Source organism: Crocuta crocuta, unplaced genomic scaffold (genome assembly GCF_008692635.1).
Source record: "Crocuta crocuta isolate KB4526 unplaced genomic scaffold, BGI_CrCroc_1.0 scaffold337, whole genome shotgun sequence".
Classification (NCBI taxonomy): Eukaryota; Metazoa; Chordata; class Mammalia; order Carnivora; family Hyaenidae; genus Crocuta; species Crocuta crocuta.
This window is the reverse complement of record NW_027528873.1, coordinates 4,548,072-4,570,183: the sequence shown is the minus strand read 5'-3', so window position 1 is coordinate 4,570,183 and position 22,112 is coordinate 4,548,072. Positions and strand designations below refer to the sequence as shown.

Sequence of the window (22,112 nt, the reverse complement as noted above, 5' to 3'; positions counted from 1 at the left end):
GTAACTGTACATCTCAATAAACCTGGCTTTAAAAAATGAGAATCTTATGGTGTTAGGGAAGAAAACAGTGACAAGAGTGGCTGAGCAATATGTGAGAAGAAGTTTCCTTTTTTATTTTGGCTTCTTAGCCAAAGAGCAGAGATAGAAATCTTTATTATTGAATAACCCAGCTGTAATTTCCCACATTTTCTTCTGCAGGACCATTCTTTACTTTGGATTTTTAATTGCCTTATACAAAACTTCTAAATTTTTCCCCAAAATACAAAGTTTTATTTGTACCTATGAATTTTAAAAAATTTTTAGCCATTCTCTAATGTGGTTTTCATCTTAACTCACAGAACTCATTCACTGGAGATTTGATAATGTCCATAGTTGAATAAAAGGCTTTAGACCATGAGCAAAACAGGATGATTGAAATCAGAAGGGGAGGTAGAATATTCCTCTTAAGTAAAGCCCTCTCTTTAGAACTTTCCAGACACCGGATGATCATAAACACAAAAGGCATGTTCCTAAACCTGTGCATTATAAAGCTCTTTCCCTTCTCACAACATACACAGATAAGTGAGTGAATAAAAAGATTTCCTGTCACTTAATACACTTCAGGTGGGGAGAATTTAAGACATGGAAGAATGGGCCCGCTCATGTTTCTGACACGGGATGCCTCTTAAGAGCATGGAGATGGGCAAGATACCTGGGCAATTATGGCAGGTGTGACTATGGTTTCCTTTAGATTAGATGGTAACCCTTTCTAAGCCTCCAGTGGCTCAGCCGTGAAAAGAGGCCACTATTTCTGCAGAGTCCCCTCAAGGTTTAGCCAGACCGGGTACCTGTTCGCTTCCCTCTCTGAAGGCTGGAAGAAGGCTTCCACATATCGTGGCAACGATGCTGTGGGATTTGTACAGACATACCTACCAGGTGAAGGAGTAGTTCTCATTGCTGACCTCTGGAAAGAGTTGATGTTTCAGGTGCACTGAAGAAGCATGGTATGGGGGGAAAAATCCCGCGTTCATCATGGACTAACTGTGCAAGTGCCCAGTGGCTCTTCCTGGGTTCTGGAGAGAATTTAGTGAGAGAACACGCAGGACTAATTACACATGTATAAGTGCAGTGACGGGCACGGCAGTTACTCATGTGACTTCTCTCTTTCTGACAGATTTCACATTTTCCTTTATGCTTGTTTGCTAGGACGCATGTGACTGTGGTTTTATTTGTTTGGATTCTCAAGTAACTTCCTCTAGTCCGGGTTTTTTTAAGTAAAGTTATTCTTCCTTTCAATATCTACTTCCCCTTGATTTTGGTGGAGCCCAAAGTCCTCTTTTATTTTCAGATCTTGATGGGCATCAGGCCGGAGAATTTGAAGTTCTCGGTTCTCATTCCTTCTGGTTTGACTGTGTCAGGGTGTGAGTGGGCTCAACAGCAAGGCAAGCAAGGACCTCAGCAGAGCACTGGTGAGGTATGGGCAGCGCTGGATTAATCTGGCCCTCAGGAGGGAAGCCAGTGCTTACCACCATGATCTCTCAGACTTGTGTAGGGAGAACAGACTCGATCTCACTGTCAGTATTCAAGGAGTTCAGAACAGTGAGTCAGGGTGGTGGTACTCAGAGTAGGTGCGAGGCAGTTTTCTGCACCACCACCTGGGGGTTGGGAAGAGTGAGTCCAGATGCTGAGAAAGAGGGAATTTCTGAGGACTTGCAAGGGTTGGAAGATTATGGTTTTGTGAGATCTGAAGTTTGTAAAACTGAGGAGCCTTCTTGAAGAAAAAAAAAACAAAATAATTTACTTTTGCAAATGCTATACAGCATGGAAAAGCTAGCTAAGTCTCTGCTCAGGACCTTGGCAGGGACCCCTTCAAGGAGGGGACATGAAGCATCAGCTTCATGAACTTCATGGTATGTTTATCTCTGTCCCATAGTGGTGTTAAGGCTAGGACTTGGGACACAAGAGTGAATGCAGACCAGGAGAGTGAGGCAGGAGTCCAATCCAAATGAGACTGGGCACATAAAATAAAGGATAAGAAAAGGAGCTGACTGATATTCACGAGGGCATCCAGGGCTCAGTTCCAGATACAGGACTTAGGGCAGCCTGCACAACTCCACACCTTCCTTACACAGTAGAAAGCCTGCATTGGTGGCCATATGATAACATGCCCAGATTCATAGGGATTACGAAGGGCTCACTTCTCTGTCTTGTGGCAAGGTCACACAGAAGATGAGTCTGACAGGGACTTGAACACACTAATTTATTTGTTTGTTCATTCAGTCATCGAGCAGTTACTTTGTGTGTCTTGGAGGAAAAATGAAGACTAAGTCCCCATCTCTTTCCTCAAGGAGCTCATGTCTAGAAGCAGTGGCTTCTACACATGAGTAGCCAGTGTCCCCCCAAAAATCAGCTGTGGACCCCAAGAGCCTCTGACAGTGAGGTGGACTGTCCTGGTTTTAGCATTTCAAATCCTATGTTTTAAGAAATTCCCTAGTCTAGGGCACACTGGGTCAGTTGGTCACCCTAGCAGGGACGGACTGTGACTAGTTTTCTTAGAGGCAGGACAGCATTGAGGTTTCTGGGTTCAGCCTTGAAGCACCATTCATTTCCCTTTAGGGTGTGGTGGCCCTTGAGTACTTTCGGATCTATTCTTGAGGAAGTGACTCCAAGTTCCTGGGAGTGTGTGATACAGTGCGTGGTAATCCTGGGCTCTGGTGTAAGAAGAAAAAGTGCAAGGAGTGACAGTGGTGGGGAAGAGCCTGGGAGAGCAGCCTCCTGGGCCACTTGTGAGGCCAAGCCCAGAATGTGAGGAGCCCGATAAAGTCCAGGGCCTCCAGGTAGCGGAGCTCAGAGAGTAGTGGCCTCTGAATCAAGAACAATGGACTGGCCCACTAGCAAAGGGACCTTCAGAGTTTGTGAACCTGCTGCCCTATAGCCCACAGGCTCCTTACCCTGAGAGCAGAGCTGGGTTAAGAGATGCCAGCAGAGAACAATGAACATGGAAGAAACACAGTATCCCTTTGTTGCTCAGCCCTCCCTTGGGCAATAGTCTGTCTGGGTTAGGGAAACCAGCTCTGGATTTTTAACCTGAGAGCTTCATGTTTAGTTTATCTCATACCCAACACCTGAAATTACATGCCAAATTATGTATATATATAAGCATATTCTCAGAAGACAGCATCCATCAGGGTCTCAAAGTTGCTCAAGAGTAGAAACAGATTAAGAAACACTAGACTAAGTAGTTGCTAAAGTCCTTGTTTTCACATTCTATGATTCTTTGATAATATTCAGGATAACGGATTTGAATTTATAAAAGGCAAAAGATTTATGTGATCTGAAGACAAATTGGAATATATGATTCTGTAGTCTGTAGAATTCAGACTCAAGATTTTAATGTTTACTCTTACCTGAATTTCTAGATTTTCAGTCTGCCCTACAGATGTCTGAACTTTCCAGCCATAAAAGCATGTGAGCCAATCTCTTAATTCTTCTTTCTCTTCCTCTCTCTCTCTATTCTACTGAGTCTGTTTCTCTGGGAAACTCTGATCAGTACACAATCCATTAGTCATTTATTTCAAGTTACAATACTGAGGATTAACATATATATGACTCACCAAAATTCTTCAGTTCACCACTGGTGAAAGCAAGCCTGAGGCCATTTGGGATAAATGAGTACTACTGGATAGAAACAAGGTACAGAGTGAAAAGAATATACTCTTTTGAGTATATTGAACTCAACATATTTGAAGTATGTTGCAAGCTTCAAGTAATAAGGCCAAAGAGCCCAGTTCGGTAAACTTGGCTGAAAGCAAGTTGGTTAATATGACGGTTTAGTCAAAAGGACAATTTGGTTAAAAATGAGGATCCTTTACTTTCTAATTGCACTGTTAAAATTTTTCAAAAGAGCATGTATGCATATTACTTTCATAATTTTACAAAAAGAAGATAGTGAATATTTTCAGGCACTGGTTTTTCGGAATGCTGGTGGTAGTGGAGAGGCTGCAGAAGTAGGCAGTAACACCTCCCTGCTGCCTACAGAGGAGGGCTGCACCTTGGAGCGGGACCACCTCCTGGGAAATAAAGCTACAGGAATCTCAAAATTCACATAGGCCTCCTTTCTGCGACTGCCATGGGCTCTTCCCGGCTGAAAAAGTGACTGCTGGAGGGTGGAGGGTGGGGCTTGATTAACAGTGGCCACCCAACGCTTTGTCGTGTCTTCCTCACCAGAGGGCTGGAGAAGGTCTTACTCATTGCGTGTTATTTCACTTATAAGTATTTATTGATGTGTATTACATGCACAAGTTTTACCAGGTTTTCTTGGGAGAGCGGGGGGCTCTGTTTGTTAATATATACTTCGGGCTGAATTTTTAATTTCTTTTCAGGTCACTTTATTTTTTTAAATAGGTATTCATAAATTGTAACTTTGGGAAAAGGAAACGCAAGGACCGCCTCCAAGAACTCGCTCACCTCCACGCGCCCCTAGCGACCGCCCGGCCTCAGCACAGGCTCCGAAAGGGTCTCTGCGCAGCCGTGACGTCACGGCGTCGGGGCGGGGCCGCGGCAGGGGCGGGCCGCTTCCCGGATCTCGGGGTGGGGCGGGCAGGGGGCGGCGGCCCCGCGGAGCGCGCTCGGTCCCTGAGGTGCGGGCCTTTATAAACGTTCCCGCTCCGTAGGCGGTTGTCGCGGAGAAGTTTGCGGGGTCGGGATGGTCGGTGTGCGTGCGGTCTCAGAGCAGAGGCGCCCGGAGCAGAGCGCGCCAGTCCCGCCTCGCGCAGGCTTCGTGCTAGGGCTGGACGTGGGCAGCTCGGTGATCCGCTGCCACGTCTATGACCACGCGGCGCTGATCCGCGGCTCCAGCGCGCAGAAGGTGACGGGGGAGCGGGCTTCGGGGCCACGAGTCAAGGTCGCGCAGAGCAGGCGGGATCGAGTCGCGGGAGGCGAGCGGGCGGGGCAGCCGTATCCAGCTGGACGCAGCCACCTGTAGCACCCGCGGGCCCTTGGCCCTGACCGGCGGACCGAGAGCGGCCAGACACACAGATTGCCTCCACGGGCAGGGCTGACACTTGCGCGCCCTTCCTTCCTGTCCTGGCTGAGGGCTGGAGGAGCCGGGTTTGTGACCAGGTCGTTGGCTCGCTTCTGTCACCTGCTGATTCGCCTTTCCTGGGTGGGACTGCGGAGACTCGTAGGGCATGGCCAGGCAGGGCACTCTACGCTTATCCAACTAAAAGGTTTTTCTGTGACTTGCTAGGTTTTTCCCAGTTCCTTGGTAGATCTCCAGTCCCGTCTTTATTTACATTACATTGTTGTCCATTCTTCAGTTTCATTATTAACTCCTTTCCAGGGTGCTGGTTGTTCACCCGAGCAACTGATTTTCATGGATATAGGAGGTATCCGATAAGTTTTAAAGGCTATATTGTCATTCCTTGTATCTTTTCCATCTTTGAGCACTGATAAAAATAGCTTTTTCTGATTTGAGAAACCTACCAAATCTTGTTATTAGTAAAGCAACCAATAGATTGGTGTTCTCCCGTTCTTATTTTAATGCAGTGTTAATTTCTACGAGTGCAGCAGAATAATACTGATTGGCTATGGTGTTCTTGCGCTTAGCCATGTTAGGAGCCATTAGTTACCTAAACCATTCCCAACAGTCTTGGATTCTCCCATTTGCTCAGTTCCCACTCTTCTTCCCAACCCCTTAGCAGTGGTTTTCACCCATAGCATTTGCCAGGAGTAGCTCTAGCCAAGTGACTGCTTTTAGCAAACAGGGGAATTTCATTCTGGGCTCAGGACCAGGACAGAGAGCTGGGAGCCCAGCCCCTTGCTGGGCCCTACTCTGGCTACCTGTGCAGAGACCTACACGCACCAACCCTCCTCCAACCTGAAAGAACACTGTCTTTCAGTGACTATATATCATCTTTTTATGAGTCTTTATCACAACACAATGATACTTTTCACACAGTCTCCCTCATAATTCTAGACATAAAATACTTTTGTTTTAGGCAGTCGTGGGTTTTTTGTTTGTTTGGTGGTGGTGGTGGTGTGTGTGTGTGTAAGGAATGGAAGTATTTGGAACCAAAGGAAGACACAGATTGTCAGAAAATACAAAGTTTCAGTTGCTGTTTTATGATTAACTTTTTAGAAATGAGATAGGAATCTCATAGTTGAATCAAGGTTTCTGTGAGTAGCCAGAGCAAAGAATGGTTTGCTCAGACTCTGTACTGTTAAGTGTCTGGAAAGACATGTGGATTAATAAATATACAAAAGGTCCCTGCCCTAAACGATGAAACACTTAGCTTAAAGAGTTTTTAGCAATGCACCTCCAGCTGTAGTGGCACTTTATAGCAGTGCTTCTTAAAGTGTAGTTCCTGGGCATCTCAGGTAGAAATAAAGAAACTAAGATTTAGAAACGTGTGTAGCAGTTTGGTAGAGTAATTTTATGTCTGTTGACCTTAATAATGAAACATTTGGGGTTTTATTTTGTGTGTAATTTTTTCCTGTAAAATTGTTTTATTTTTATTTTTAAATTTATTTTTAAGAGAGAGAGAGCACAAGCAGGGGAGGGACAGAGAGAAAGGGGCACAGAGGATCTAAAGCAGGCTCTGCGCTTACAGTAGAGAGCCCGATGCCAGGCTCAAACTCACAAACTCTGAGTTCATGACCTGAGCTGAAGTCAGATACTCAACCGACTAAGCCACCCAGGCACCCCTAGAAAATTGTTTTAATTGCGTCTTTCTTTTTTTAATGTTTAACTTTCAAGAGACACTGCCAGTGGGGGAGGGGAAGAGAGAGAGGGAGACACAGAATCTGAAGCAGGCTCCATGCTCTGAGCTGTCAGCACAGAGCCCAACTTGGGGCTCAAACTCAAGGACTGTGAGATCGTGACCTGAGCCAAAGTCCTACGCTCAACTGACTGAGCCACCCAGCTGATCTTAGAAAATTGTTGTAATTGTGTCTTTAAAAATTGTGGTTCCAGGCGTGTCTTTCTGTGTCTTTCAGAAAAAAAAAAAATTATTGGTCCCTGCGTCACCTGGGTGGCTCAGTCACTTGAGTGTCAGACTCTTGATTTCAGGTCAGGTCATGATCTTGCAGTTTGTGGGATTGGCCAGTGTCAGGCTCCAGGCTGTCAGCTTGGGATTCTCTCCCTCTCTCTCTCTGCCCCTCCCCTGTTCACGCTCTGTCTCTCTCTCTCTCAAAAATAATTTTATATTAAAAAAATTTTTTTAAACCCAAATCTTTCTATAGATTCTTAAACATTGGTGTTACAGACTAGTATTCAGATTTTAAAATCTTCATGTCAATACTTGATGTTTCTAGTTTTAGAAATGGAGAAAGTTTATCATGTTCCCCATTGGAACATCATGCTATTGTGAGAAATCGTGGAAAACAATAATGTCTTAGTGGGAAGAACAGGATAGAAAGACCACTTCAAAGAAAACAGTAGAGCCTCTACTACTGTGTACCCATTCGAACAGTCGTGAAAACTTCTGGTTGCTGTCTTTTTGTATTGTTTGTAACCCACAAAACGGATCGTGTTAGCTTTGGTTATACTCTTGTCTAATTTCAGTGTGGTCTTCCTTCGGTACAGGAGGACATTTCTCTGCTGTGACATGTTTGGGGATAATGAGCTGTCTGGGCTGGTGGAGTGGGGGAAGTGACTGTGGAGTGCCACCATCAAGTCTGAAGGTTTGTGGGCTTGATGCAGTGATACCCGCTTTGAGTTTTTTTGGTTGAGGAAATGTTTGTTGCAGCTGAGGCATTTGTCTGTGGTCATGAAAGTCTTGCCTAGAAAAAGCAAGTATTAGAGAGAAGGGGAATAGGTTTTGTTAAATCTGTCTCAGAACTCACTGGGGAGTAGTAGATTCTTTTTTCATATCAGACATTGTCATTTTCATGCTCCCCACATAGCCACTGTTTCCTCTTTATTTTGCCCTTTTCTTACATGTTAGATCTTTGGTTGGCTATTCGTTCATATTTTCAGTAGCACTCAGTAGTCTTACCCCACTCAGCTATATCTGGTATTTGCAGGGAAAGAACTCTTCTGGTTCAGTCCCTCTGGAGAGTAAACCTATTACCTTCTGCTTGGTTAGGAAGGGGTGATGGGACTGGAGGAGGGGGTTGGGGATCCTTATAAAGCCTTTGAACCAATCTTGTATGTTCAACCTCATTCGGCAGGTACCTCTAATTTACCATGGAATCTCCGCCGGGGGTTGAACAAAGATTCGGTGTAATCTGAGTAGGGAGTGAAGTATCAGCTTTCTGTTCTGTTTAGCCATGTGCCATCCACACACTCACTGTTATTATTAAAAGCATTTGATAAAACCTAGGTCTGAGCCTGTTTGCTCTCTTCTCATTGTCCTTCTGCATAAACCTTGCAGAGGAGAGAGACAGAGGGAGAAAATGAAAATGAAAATGAAAATCTTAAGCAGGCTCCAGGCTCAGCGTGAAGCCTGACTCAGGGATTGATCCTACAACCCCCCGGGATCATGACCTGAGTTGAAATGAAGAGTCGGACCCTCAGCCAACTGAGGCTCTCAGGCCCCCCTTGAATATATAGACTTTAAATCTTCCACTGAACTTGGGAAATTTTTAGCACTATTACTTCCCTGAAGTCATTTTTATTTTATTTGCACTGAACTCTTTATTTTCTTCTTGGAGGGCTCTGATGACATAAATACCAAATCTTTTGTTCTTGTCTCATAGATCCCTTAGCCTTTATTCTAATTTTTTCCAATATATTTCCTTTCTGATATTTATGTCAGATAATTTCTATTGATCTGTCTTTGATTTACTGACTTCGTTACCTTTATTCTACTATTGAGGCCATCCAGGATTTAAATTTTTTTTTCATTTATTATTTTTTAGAGAAAGCATGAGTGGCTGAGGAGCATAGGGAGAGAGAGAGAATCTTAAGCAGGCTTCATATTCAGTGCAGAGCCCGATGAGGTGCTCAATCCCAAGACCCTGGGATCATTGCCTGAACTGAAATCAAGAGTTGGGTTCTCAACTGAGTGAGCCACCCAGGCGCCCCTATTTTAATTATTGTATTTTTATTTTTTAAAATTAATTTTACCAGCTTTATTGAAGTGTGATTGACAGATAAAAGTTGTATATATGTAAAGTGTTTTGGTATACATATACATTATGAAATGATTACTGCAATTAAGCTAACTAACATACCCATTAACTCACATAGTCACTATTTGTGCATGTGCATGTATGTTGAGAGCACTTCAGAACTGCTCTCTTAGCAATTTCAAGTGTACAGTATGTTATTATTAACTATAGTTACCATGCTGTATGTCAGGTCTCCAGAACTTACTCATCTTATATCCGAAAGTGTGTACCCTTTGACCAGCATCTTTCTTTTTCCCCCATTCTCCTAATTATTGTATTTTTCAGTTCTAATATTTCTTTTTTTTTTGTCTTAATGTTTCTTGGCTGAGATTTTTATCTTGGCATTTGTTTCAATATAATTTGCCCTTTCTTCTTGGAACATTTTTTGTAATTGCTGCTTTGAAGTCTTGATCTGATATCTGTCACCCTGGCATTAGTATCTATTATCTTTTCCCATGTGAGGTGAGATTTTTTTCTGGTTCTTCACACACCTTATAACTTTCAGATAGTTTCATGGACATTTTGAATATTGTGTTATAAGACTCTGGGTTTTGTGGAAGTCCTATGATGAATGTTGATATTTTTCTTTTTTTTAAATTTTTTTATTTTTATTTATTTCTAGGAGAGACAGAGAGAGAGAGACAGTGTGAGCAGGGGAGGGTCAGAGAGAGGGAGACACAGACTCTGAAACAGGCTCCAGGCTCTGAGCTGGCAGTCAGCACAGAGCCCGACGCGGGGCTCGAACCCACACCACGAGATCATGACCTAAGCGAAAGTCGGACGCTTAACCGACTAAGCCACCCAGGCGCCCTGATATTTTTCTTTTACCGGGCAATGAATGTAGTTGGGTTCAGGCTACATGTTCCACCAGCCTTCTGTGGACTTTGGTTTTACTGTTGGTTATTTCCAAAATCTTGGCGGTACTATTTGTATCTACCCTGTGTATGTGCCACCCAGTAGTCAGTCTAGCACCTGAGTAGTGGTCTCTCCCTTAGTTCTGTTCTTAACATCTTTACTATGCTGATTAGGATTACATTCACACATGCGCAGCTTTGAGGTGAGCCTCAGGATTCATTCACAGCTTTCTGGAGCAGCTTTCCCAAGCTCCTCCCTCTCTGAGATCTTCCTGGGACTTTTGGTTCCTGTTTTGGCTCCTCTTGCCAGAAAGCTGGAGCTTTCATTACCCTACTTTGCTGGCACTTCTATGCCCACAGCTGCGCTACACATCAGGAAGCACACAGAGAGAAAAAAAGCCATGGGGATCTTGGGCCACAGCTCCTCTGGTTGGAGAGAAAGTTTTACCTCCTTCAGTGTTTTAGGTGCTTGTGATTACTGGTGCAGCCACTACCACAAGATAGCCTGGGTACAAAAATATGGAGGCAACGTGGGGAGAAATAAAAATATGGGAGACTTCTCCTGTTCTCTCTGAGTATTAGCCAAAACATGAGAGCTTCTCCTGGAGTTCCCACTGTGCCCTGGTACTCACTTCTGATTTTGTGGGCTGCCTTGGGTACAGGTTAGGGGAGGTCAGGGGAAAAAATGGGTGACTTAACCACCAGTTCAGCTGTAGAACTTACCCCAAACAGCTGCTCCGTGCATTCAGTGGGAGAGACGGGATGGAGTGCACTTCCTTCATCATAGTCTGAACAACAACCTGGTACTTGATTTGTTAATTTTTATTTTTTTAAAAATATTTTTCTTATTACATAAATAGTACATCTCCATTCTAGAAAACTTGGAAAATAAAAATAAATTTGGAAAGTAAAGACAAAGACTGCTAAAATTTTCTGTAAACTCATGAACAAAAGAAAACTTTTTATTTCCTATTTTGCATTTTAACAATAAAAATGAATTAGATAATAAAATCATGTTAATCATTTTAACCGATAATTTTAAGACTCAGATATTATTGACTTGCTTTAATGTTGTTTTTACTAAATTTTCTCTTTTTCTAAATAGGTGGAAAGTCTTTATCCTCAAACTGGCTGGGTTGAAATTGATCCGGATGTTCTCTGGCTTCAGTTTGTTACTGTAATAAAAGAGTCTGTTAAAGGTAATTAGACATATAAAAATAATAAAGTATATTTTGTGTTAGTAAGAGTTTCCCTCAGTTTTTAGAATTGTGGGTTTCCTAAGTTATAATTATACAAATAGTATTTTACTGAGGTCACAATTTCCAGTTTTTTCCAGCAGACATTTGTGGTTTACTGTTAACCACTTTATCAAGGAAAAATAACAGCAACTCTCTCCTCTGGCTTAATTCTTCTTTCAACTGCAGTATAAAGGCTCACCTTCCTTCTTCATTCCAAGTTGTAGCTAGTGCTCATTTGATTTCCTGTTGTGTACAAAATACCAGAGGGTTATTAACAAAGTTATACCTGATACACAGTTCCTGCTCTTAGGAATTTACACTTGAATTACCTTTATTGTCAAGTTTTTGTTTTTAATTTTTTTTTTAATGTTTATTTATATTTGAGTCAGAGGGAGACAGAGCATGGGCCTGGGAGGGGAAGAGAGAGAGAGGGAGACACAGAATCCGAAGCAGGCTCCAGGCTCTCAGCTGTTAGCACAGAGCCCGACGAGGGGCTCGAACTTACACGCTATGAGATCATGACCTGAGCTGAAGTCAGATGCTTAACCAACAGAGCCACCCAGATGCCCCCGTTTTTGTTTTTCTGTGTGGCCTCTTGATGCAAAGCGCTGTTCTGGCCATAGCCGCAGTTGGAAATCTTAGCTCTTTAAGAACATTTTCAGTGCAACTTTCTTCAAGAACATGGTCAAAGATGACTTATAAATGTGAATTCTAAAAGATCTTTTACTTCATTTTTGTGGTTGAATTGCATCTCCTTCTGACCTTTTTGATTTGAAATACATCAAAACTTATTTTAAAAAGTTGCAAAAATAGTAATACATGGAGTACCTGTATACCTTCCTCCCAGATTCAAATATGTTTAGTAGTGTTTACCATCCTTTGCAGACTCTTTCATTTGACCAATCTGAACGTTGGTTCTGACATAATAACCTGTTCTTCCTAAATTTGAGCATTATCTCCAAAGAAAGGAGAATTCTGTATAACTACAGTGCACTTATCTCAGAGGAAATTAACATTAATATAGTAATATTTTCTAATGCTTCATCTTCAATATTCCTCTCTTATCTCAGTCATTAATAGCTTTTTTTCCAGTCTGGAATCCAGCCAAAGATGATGCATTGCATATAGCAATCAGTCTACCTAGCCTCTTTTAATCTAGAGCATGTTCTTTATGGCACTGACAGTTTTCAGAAGTACAGGCCAGTTTATTAGACAGTCCTACATTATAGGGTTGTCCTGATTTATTTCCTCATAATTAGCTTCAGGTTAAATAGTTTTGAGAGTAGCACTGTACAGGGGTGATGTGTTTTCCTCAGTGCTGAAACTGAGGTTGTCCCTGTTTTTCCTAGTGGAATAAATTGCTCTTTTAAAAGAACATCACAAAAAATACACGAGTAGCTGATTTTAAGAAATATGAACCAAAAAAACCCATGTTTTACGTGCATTTTAACATCTGTATGGAAAATAAGATCTGAGCTTCAGTAATTACAATACTTTCCCTGAAGATTTTCCTTTATTGTCATCAACCAGCTCCTATTATGGTGTATTGATCTTAAAAATAAGTTGTTTTACCGGCAGAAAGGGGTTTATTCAGGAATAGCAGAATTGCAATTTGGGTCAAGCAAGCTATGGCAAAAACCACAGGCTAGTCCAACAAACAAAAGAGAGGAATGTTATTTTGTCAAGAAGGAGAAAGAAATTGGGAAGGATTGTTTTGAACTGTGGTCCATTGAGAGACAAGCAAAGTTTGGGGTGATGATGGTTTCTCATTGGCTGGGGTAGTAGATTTGTTATAGAAGATGCAGTGTACATCTTTTCCTATTAGGACCTGTGATTGTTGATTCTTTTCTGCTGAAGATTCTTCTCTTGGGGTCTGTAACTGATAGGTCTTCCTGTAATTGACCCAGGGGTATGGCCCTGACTGTATTTTAGAGAGGGTTTCCTTTATTAATTTTCGTAGGTTGATCATTGCTTGAATTAAGATCCAGTCTTTTAGTCTTACAAGAAGAAAATACAATCTGACTTACCTTTAGTGTTGTTTATTTTTTCCTGACATTTAAAGCAAAAGCCCATTTTTTAATTATTCGAATACGGCCTTTTTCCTTTTAAGTAAAAATTTACTACAAAATCATCTTAGTAATGCTTTCTTTATTAGCTCCGTTATACTACTAAATGCTAAACCCAGATGTTTTTCTTAAAGATTATATTGAATGATTTATTTCTCATCCTACAATATTATAGAGAAAACTTCACTGGCTTTTACACATGTGTTTTACCTATCTTTATTTTTAGCTGCAGGAATAGAGATGAATCAAATTGTTGGTCTTGGCATTTCAACACAGAGAGCAACTTTTATTACGTGGAACAAGTAAGTTCATTGTTCGATTCGATAAGCATTCTGTTGCTGGGTTCATACCACAGTGAATGCACTGCTGTGAAACCTTTTTGAGGAGTTTTAAATTTGTGAATTAAGAGTTTTGCTTGGTTCAGAGGGATGAAAGTCGTCCTACGTTTTAAAGTATACTCCCTGCATGTTATTTGGGCTTGACTTCTATTAAATAATAACAATAAAAAATATTGTTACTGTCATTACAATTCTCCATTCCTTTCTTTTGATGTGAGTTAGTTTTTCAAATAAGCATGGATTGATATCTTAAAAATTAGCTTATACCTAAAAAGATTCAGGAGAGTCTAACAAATTTCATAAACACAATTCTCTAATTATGGTTTATTTTTTTCAGTCTGTTCCAAATATAATATTTAAGTACCAACAGCATAGGAAGTGTGTATAAACATAATGATAGTATCATAATGGCTACCGTATAGTGAATACTTATGATATTTCAGCTTCTATTATCCTAACAAAGGTACCCCTCTCTCTCCCCCTCTTTGCCCCCTCTCCCACTCTTTCTCTTTCAAATAAAATAATAAAAGAAAATAATAAAAAAATAAAAACAGTAACAACAACAACAAAACTCTATAAAATATTTCTTTGTTACAAAGCATTAGACTCCAAAGGGCATCTTGAGGTTGGTGCAGTGGGGAGGAAAAGTGGTAGATATAAGGGAAGGGATAAATGTGAGAAACATAATCAGGGGGAATTCACAAGGACTTAGCCTCTAATTCAGTATTGGGCAAGAGGAAGAAGTTTTAATTTACCAATGATGTTTGGAAATTATAGAGAACATAAAAGGAGAAACGAGTTAGGTGGTGATGAGGGTAGGTAGAAGGGAATATGATAAAGTGTTTGGTTTGAGACACAGGGATATGGAGATACCCCAAAGGTGGTTAGAACATTTGTCTGGTTTATACTGAAGCATGGCTCATTTCCTGCAGATAGGAGCTCTTTCTTTGAGGGTATAATGCATCTCAGATTGATGCCTGCATCTATAGTCCCTCTGAACCTTCCCCCAGCCTCTCACCCACTGTGCATTGGGCACAGTGAGGCTTAAATAGGTAATATATTTGTCAGATTAAAGAATAAAGGAATTAAAGTCATCAGTGTAGATCAGGGTTTCTAAATAGTGGCACCATTGACATTTTGGGCCAGATGTTTCTTTGTTGTTGGGACTCTCCTGGGCATTGTAGGGTGTTTAGCAGCATCCCTGACCTCTGCCTGCCAGGTACCAATAGCACCCTCATCCCCTGGTTTTGGAAACCAAAAACATCTCCAGACATTGCCCAATGTCCCCTGGGTGGAAGAATCGCTCCCAGTTGAGAACTCTTGACATAAATAAAGTCTAGAAAAGTAGGTGTGATCTCAGGTAGAGATTATATGGATAAAAGAAAAGAAAACTGAGGATTTGGACAATGAGTATCCACTCCTCCACACCCCCCCCGCCCCACCCCCTACTAAAAGGGAGTCAGAAAGCAAAAACCTAGCATGACAGGTCAAACATACCTGGGAAGTGAGTGGTATGGAAGTTGAGGCAGGAGAATGTTCCTAGGGAAACAACTGATTGGAAGTGTCCTGTTTTGTTGGATTTGGAGATTAGATCATTGGCCACAGAGATTGTTTTTATCAGAACCTAGATTCCAGGGGTGCCTGATGGCTCAGTCAGTTAAGCATCCGACTTCGGTTCAGGTCATGATCTTGTGGTTCGTGGGTTCGAGCCTCGCATCGGGCTCTGTGTTGGCAGCTCAGAGCCTGGAACCTGTTTCAGATTCTGTGTCTCCCTCTCTCTCTGCCCCTCTTCTGCACATGCTCTGTCTCTCTCTCTCTGTCTCAAAAATAAACTGTTTAAAAAAATTAAAAATAAAAGAACCTAGGTTACAGGTCATTCATGACAGGAAGGTAAAAATATTAGGATGCAAAGTTTTTATCTGGCAGTAGAAGCATACCTCATTTTTAGGAGAAACAGAGGAGTCAGATTCCAAGACCATCCAAGACCATTCACTTCCCTTACTGGTGTTGTTGCCATTTTGGAAGGATAAGATTTCTTCCTCAGACAATTAATTTTGAGTTTTCTTTTTGGCTATCCTTTTTTGAGATGTTCATAATTCTTTCATCATGAGTTTTGGAAACTTTTCTTGTAGGAACTGAAATACTAGATATTTAANATAAAAAGCTTTGTGCTTCTTTCACCTTAAGATAATGGAGTCTTAAAATAAAGTTCCCTGGGCCCTGCTAAGCCACTGTAGCACATAATGCTGGCAGATCTACAAGCTCCCCAACAAAGAGCTGAGATACAGCACGGGAGTGAGTGGGCACAGCTCCGAGCTCATTTCTTAGAGAGGGATTGACAGATAGGACCCGGACAGCACCTCCTCCCGACTCACCGTTTCTCCTGCGGTCACCGTGCATTTCTGTCGTCACAGCCATAGAAACATTGTTTTCCTGTTGTTGTCAGGAAGTCTAAAACTTTGAACTTTCTTTTTGTTTTTCTCTTTTCCTCTCCTTTAGATGCTCAGTGTTTATTGACTTTTTTACAGGCCTTGACTTTTCTTCATATTCTTCAGATTAAAGTATTTTTCAGTATATTTAATCAGTGGTGTGTTTAGCCTGTATCTGACAGTAACTATATGATATCTCCTCCATTTTGGTTGCTTTAAATCCTTTTGTTCTACAAAATCAGAGGTGTTTTGTTCCTTCAATCCCTGTGTCTCTCAGGGAGACTCCGTAAAGCTAACCTCAGATCAGGGTGTGTGCCAATTAGTAACATAAACTATGAGTCATGCAGGCGAACTGAGATTCACTCCGTAACTGTTTGAGGACTTACAGGGAGTAAGGCAATGTGCTGGCTGCAGAGCTGAATGTGAAAATGAATAAGAACACCAGCCCCAAGGAATTTACGGTTTCATAATACAAGTATATAAATGACTGTGGTCCCACACCACCAAATATATCTTTTATTGTAGTCCTTGATACTTGTGTTAATGGTTCTTACCAATTACTTATGACACAAATATACTAAGAGCCATGGAATGGTACAATGTGTTAAAGCGGTTTAAGGCAACTCATTTATAATATTGCTATTTGTGTTTTTCCTCCATTTCTCTTTTTATTGTTGACAGAGGTAAAACAAACATAAATCACAGCTAAGTGAATATTGTAATATGTGCTACTTCTTAAGATGAGTATTCTGGATTGTCTTCTATCTACCATGCTATGAATTAATGATGCTTCTTTCCTCTTGTGATCTTATCCCTTTGTTTTTCAGCTGTACTAGCGTTTAATGCATCATGCTTCATCCTGGCAACCTTTGAACATGTAAAACATTTTGTCAGTAGTGTTCACTCTCCTCGTTTGTTATTACCTACCCTTCAGAGCTCAGCTCTGTTGTCATTTCTCAAGCCTTTCCTGACTTTTACTCTAGGCAGGGTCTCCTTTAAGGGTACTCAGGGCACTCCGTATTTTTCCTTCATAGGACTTATTCCTGTAGTAAGTAAGCAGTGGAGTAATTGAATATTTGTTTGGTCCCTTGTAGAAAATATATTGATGTTTGTTTGCTTATTTTGAAAGAGAGAGGGAGTGGAGGAGGAGCAGATAAAGAGGGAGACAGAGAATCAAAAGCAGGCTCTGGTCTGTCAGTGGAAAGCCTGATACGGGCCTTGAACTCATGAACTGTGAGGTCATGACCTGAGCCAAAGTTGGACACTTAACCAATCGAGCCATCCAGGCACCCCATGAGTAGAAGTTTTCTAAGTAGGAAGAGCAAATCACGGACAAAAAACAGGAGGTGTAAGGGTATGGGGTGTCTGGAGAATCAAAGGTACTTTGAAATTCAGGGGGTAAAATAGGGAAGGCACCACACCCAAGGGTTCTGACTCTACCTAACTCTCACCTTCTCTCTGACTACCCTCCTAGTCTGTGCTCCACCCACACTGGCCTGCTCTCTCTGTTTCTTGAACATTCCCCTGGCTCCTACTTTTATTAGAAGCAGCTTTGCACTTGTTGCTCCCTCAATCTGGAATTCTCTTATCCGAGATCTTACCTCTTTCTCATCATTCTGACCTCACCACAGAGATCATTTCTCCTAGGAGACTGTCTCTGACCATTTTATTTACTCATCACTTTACAATTTTATTTTCTTGATATCACTTATTATCCAAAATTCTTGTTTTCTTATCTGCATATTTATTACATATCTCCCATACTTATAAGAAGTTCCATGAGTGTTCAGATTTTTGTCTGCCATATTCTCACTAGGTCCTTCACACTTAGAAGTAGGCCTTCAAATCTTTGAGTGATTGAGATGTACCTGGAGAGGAAGGCAGAGTCCCAGACCAGGAAAGGTCATTTGTTGTGGTAAGGAGTTTATCTCTTATAAGCAGTGTGGATTTATCAAAAGCTGTTAAGCAGAGGGATAATAAGATCGAATTTACATTTTAGAAAGAATGTTCTTAAAATCTTTTTTCATGTTTATTTATTTATTTTTGAGAGAGACAGAGCACGAGTAGGGGAGGGGCAGACAAAGAGGGAGAGAGAGAGAACATCCCAAGCAAGCTCCTCACTATCAGCCCAGAGTCCGATGTGGGGCTGGAATCCATGAACCATGAGATCATGACCTGAGCTGAAACCAAGCCAGATGCTTAACTGACTGAGCCACCCAAGTGCCCCTAGAAAGAATATTCTTGAATCAGGGTAGATAGTGGATTTGAGGTGAATGAGAGTAAGACTGGGAAGTCTCTTTGAAGACTATTGCTTATTCAAGCCTCCGCTCTCATACCTAAAGACATTCCCCACCCTCAGTTACTCTATTCCTTTACCATGCCAGTCTTTCATGGCATCATCCTTATATGAAATGATAGCTTTAATTACTCATTTGCTTCTCCCCTCCATTAAAATATAAACTCCAGGGATATAACAGAATCCCTGTGGACTTAGGATGATCTCCTCACTTCCCCCTAGTTTTTGGCTGAAGCAGCTAAAGGATACCATTAACTCAAGTGTGGCACACCACAGAAAGAGGGGGAGCAGGTTTGGGTGGACATGTTGCATTTGAGGTGTTATGGAGCCATCTTAGGAGATATGCAGAAGGTAGCTATTTGTGAAGGGGATGGAAATTAAGTGAGGACTGGCCCTAGAAATGTAGATGGGTGAGTAGTCCCGTGCTGACTGCATTCATGAGTGTGGGTCAGATTTCTTTAGAGAGAACAGCTAGTTAAAAAGAGAAGGGGGTCAAGCATACAACTCTCAACAGATACTAGCATTTAACTGGCAGTCAGAGGAAGAAGTATTTGCAAAGGAAACCAAAAACATATACTTAGAGAGATAGGAGGAAAAACAGCACAGTGATATCATGGAAGCTTAGGAAAGTAACAGTTTTCTTTTCTCTTTTTTAATTTAAATGTTTGTTTATTTTTGAGAGAGAGTGCGCAAGCAGGGAAAGGGCAGAGAGAGGGGGAGACAGGATCCAAAGCAGGTATAATGGAGTAGGAACCTGTGAGGATTGAGAATTGGTCAAAGCAACTATTGAGATGGAAACAGAGGTTGAATACTTCGGAACTCTAGAACCTAATCAGGCCTTATAACACCTAGGGGAGTTCTGGATGAGGTAGTGGCAACTATTCTCAGGTAAGAGGATGTGTGCAAGCTGGCCGCCGTCTTTTACTCCTCAGTCCTGCTGGAGGTATGGGGAAAGCAACCCCCATTACTGGAGTAAGTGGCTACTACTAGGGCAAGCAGTGGGGACACTGTCCCACAAAAATTTGGGTGTATATGCTTTGGTAGGTTTGGTGGTGCCCCACAGGACTGGCATAGATGCTTACCTAGGTTCCTGCCCTCTCAGCTACAGAGACTTTCTTAACCAGGGTCCGTTGAAAGATTTAATGGTTTTTTCTGGAGTCAGGCATTTAAGAAAATCTTTGTCAGCTCACTAGCTAGTCACAGATAACAGAAGTTGCAGAAACTTTAGTGACCGCACACAACAAGGAATACACACTTTGCAGTAATAGTTTGGAAAAGTTACACACTGACAACTCCAACCTTCAAGAAAGACAAATCGGCAATCTCTGAGGAGGGCATAAACCAGATTTCTAGAGTTACCACTTTTATTTTCAAAGGAATAAGTTTTAAACATCTCACTGACTGAAGGAATTAGTCACACTTTAAGGAATGTTTGATGAATTAATCTGTTAAAGACTAAAATTATACACTAAGATATAAAATTATGCATAATAAATAGTATAATTTTAAACTATACAATTCAGGATTCATGACATTTCCTTATAACCACTTTCAACATAATCACTCTGTCTTTCCTGTAAATAGCACCTCTCAGTGTTCAGTCTTACAAGTTATTAAAGCGAGGTGCATTTTTAAAATATAATTTATTGTCACATTGGTTTCCATACAACACCCAGTGCTCATCCCAGCAAGTGCCCTCCTTAATACCCCTCACCTGCTTTCCCCTCTCCCCTATCCCCAACAAACACCCCCTCAGTTTGTTCTCTGTATTTAAGAGTCTCTTATGGTTTGCCTTCCTCCCTTGCTGTAACTTTCTTTCCCCCTTCCTCTCCTCCATGGTCTTTTGTTAAGTTTCTCAAGATCCACATATGAGTGAAAACATACGGTATCTGTCTTTCTCTGCCTGACTTATTTCACTTAACATAATGCTCCCCAGTTCCATCTACATTGCTACAAATGGCTAGATTTCATTCTTTCTCACTGCCAAGTACTATTCCATTGTATATGTAAACAACATCTTTATCCATTCATCAGTTGATGGACACTTCGTTTTTTTTCATAATTTGGCTATTGTTGAAAGTGTTGCAATAGACATTGGGGTACATACGCCCCTGTGCGTCAGCACTCCTGTATCCCTTGGGTAAAGGGCTAGCAGTGCTATTTCTGGGTTGTAGGGTAGTGCTATTTTTAAGTTTTTGAGGAACTTCCACACTGTTTTCCAGAGCAGCTGCACCAGCTTGCATTCCCACCTATTGTGCAAGAGGGTTCCTGTCTCTCCACATCCTTGCCACCATCTATAGTCTCCTGATTTGTTCCTTTTAGCCACTCTGACCAGTGTGAGGTGGTATCTCAGTGTGGTTTTAATTTGTATTTCCCTGATGATGAGTAATGTTGAGCATCGTTTCATGTGTCTGTTGGCCATTTGGATGCCTTCTGTGGAGAAGTGTCTATTCATGTCTTTTCCCCATTTCTTCACTGGGTTATTTGTTTTTTGGGTGTGGAGTTTGGTGAATTCTTTATAGATTTTGGATACTAGCCCTTTATCTGATATGTCATTTGCAAATATCTTTTCTCATTCCATCGGTTGCCTTTTAGTTTTGTTGATTATTTCCTTTGCAGTGCAGAAATTTTTTATCTTGATGAGGTCCCGATAGTTCATTTTTGCTTTTAATTCCCTTGCCTTTGGAGGAGTGTGGAGTAAGAAATTGCTGCAGCTGAGGTCAAAAAGGTTGTTTCCTGCTTTCTCCTCTAGGGTTTTGATGGTTTCCTGTATCATATTTAGGTCCTTCATCCATTTTGAGTTTATTTTTATGTGTGGTGTAAGACAGTGGTCTAGCTTCATTCTTCTGCATGTTGTTGTCCAGTTCTCCCAGCATCAAGGTGCATTTTTATATATTAAACTAACAAACAGTCTGGGTTAGATTATGGCAGAAGTGTTTCACTCATACATTGCTGTCATATTTTTATAATGTATTTATTTTCATATAAAATTATTGTCTCCAAATAGCTATCAAGTACAACCAATGCTCCAGATGTTCCCTGAAGCACCATCTGGTATGGGCACCCTCATTGAGAAGGCATTAGAAGTAGCATAATAATCAATATACAGTATTGGTTATAACATCACCTATTGCAGGTTTGGCTACATATGAGGGGCTGGAAAATTTTCTTACCTTTTGACTCTATAATCTCACACTTAGGAGTAAGGGAGATTTGGGGGAGATAACCCAACAGAAGCAACAACAGCTCTTCAAAATTTGCCCTTGGGAAATAGGGTCACTGCAGATGTAATTAGTTAAATTAGGATGAGGTTATAATGCAGTAGGGTAGATTTCTAATTCAGTATGACTAATGTCCTCATACAAAGACAGCTGCATGAAGACAGACACACAGAAGATGTCGTGTGAAGAAGAGTTGGAGTGATGCAGCTATGAGCCGAGGAATGCCAGAGATTGCTACAAACCACCAGGACAAGGCAAGAAAGGAACCCCGTACAGGTTTTAGAGGGAGTGTGGCCCTGGCAACACCATGAATATGGATGTCTAGCCTCCAAACTATGAGACAATAAATTGATTTTGTCTTAAGCTGTTATTGCAGCCTAAAGAATCAAATACAATGGTCAATTGATTTTTGACAAGGACTCCAAGACCAGGCAATATGGAAAGAATCATCTTTTCAACAAAAGATCTTGAGAAAACTGGATGTCCATTTGCAAAAATATGAATGTGGACCCTTACCTTATACTATATACAAAAATTAAAGAATAGATCAAAGTCTTAATTTAAAAGATAAAACTTT

General features: G+C 41.3%; 1 protein-coding gene across 4 annotated transcripts in view; it reads left to right on the top strand.

Moving 5' to 3' along the window:
• The first annotated feature begins 4,585 nt into the window (after positions 1 to 4,585).
• GK5 (glycerol kinase 5) overlaps positions 4,586 to 22,112 on the top strand; it is an 83,798-nt gene continuing 66,271 nt past the window's right edge. Inside the window, exons 1-4 of one of the 4 annotated variants that reach the window (XM_077756723.1) lie at positions 4,823 to 4,846; positions 7,565 to 7,662; positions 11,053 to 11,146; positions 13,478 to 13,553. In XM_077756723.1, coding sequence (XP_077612849.1) covers positions 7,600 to 7,662; positions 11,053 to 11,146; positions 13,478 to 13,553 — 233 coding nt within the window. In that variant the 5' untranslated portion in view covers positions 4,823 to 4,846; positions 7,565 to 7,599. Of the gene's footprint in view, positions 4,847 to 4,992; positions 5,101 to 7,564; positions 7,663 to 11,052; positions 11,147 to 13,275; positions 13,554 to 22,112 lie in introns of those variants that run through there. The other 3 variants (XM_077756722.1, XM_077756725.1, XM_077756724.1) reach the window with 3 other exon arrangements.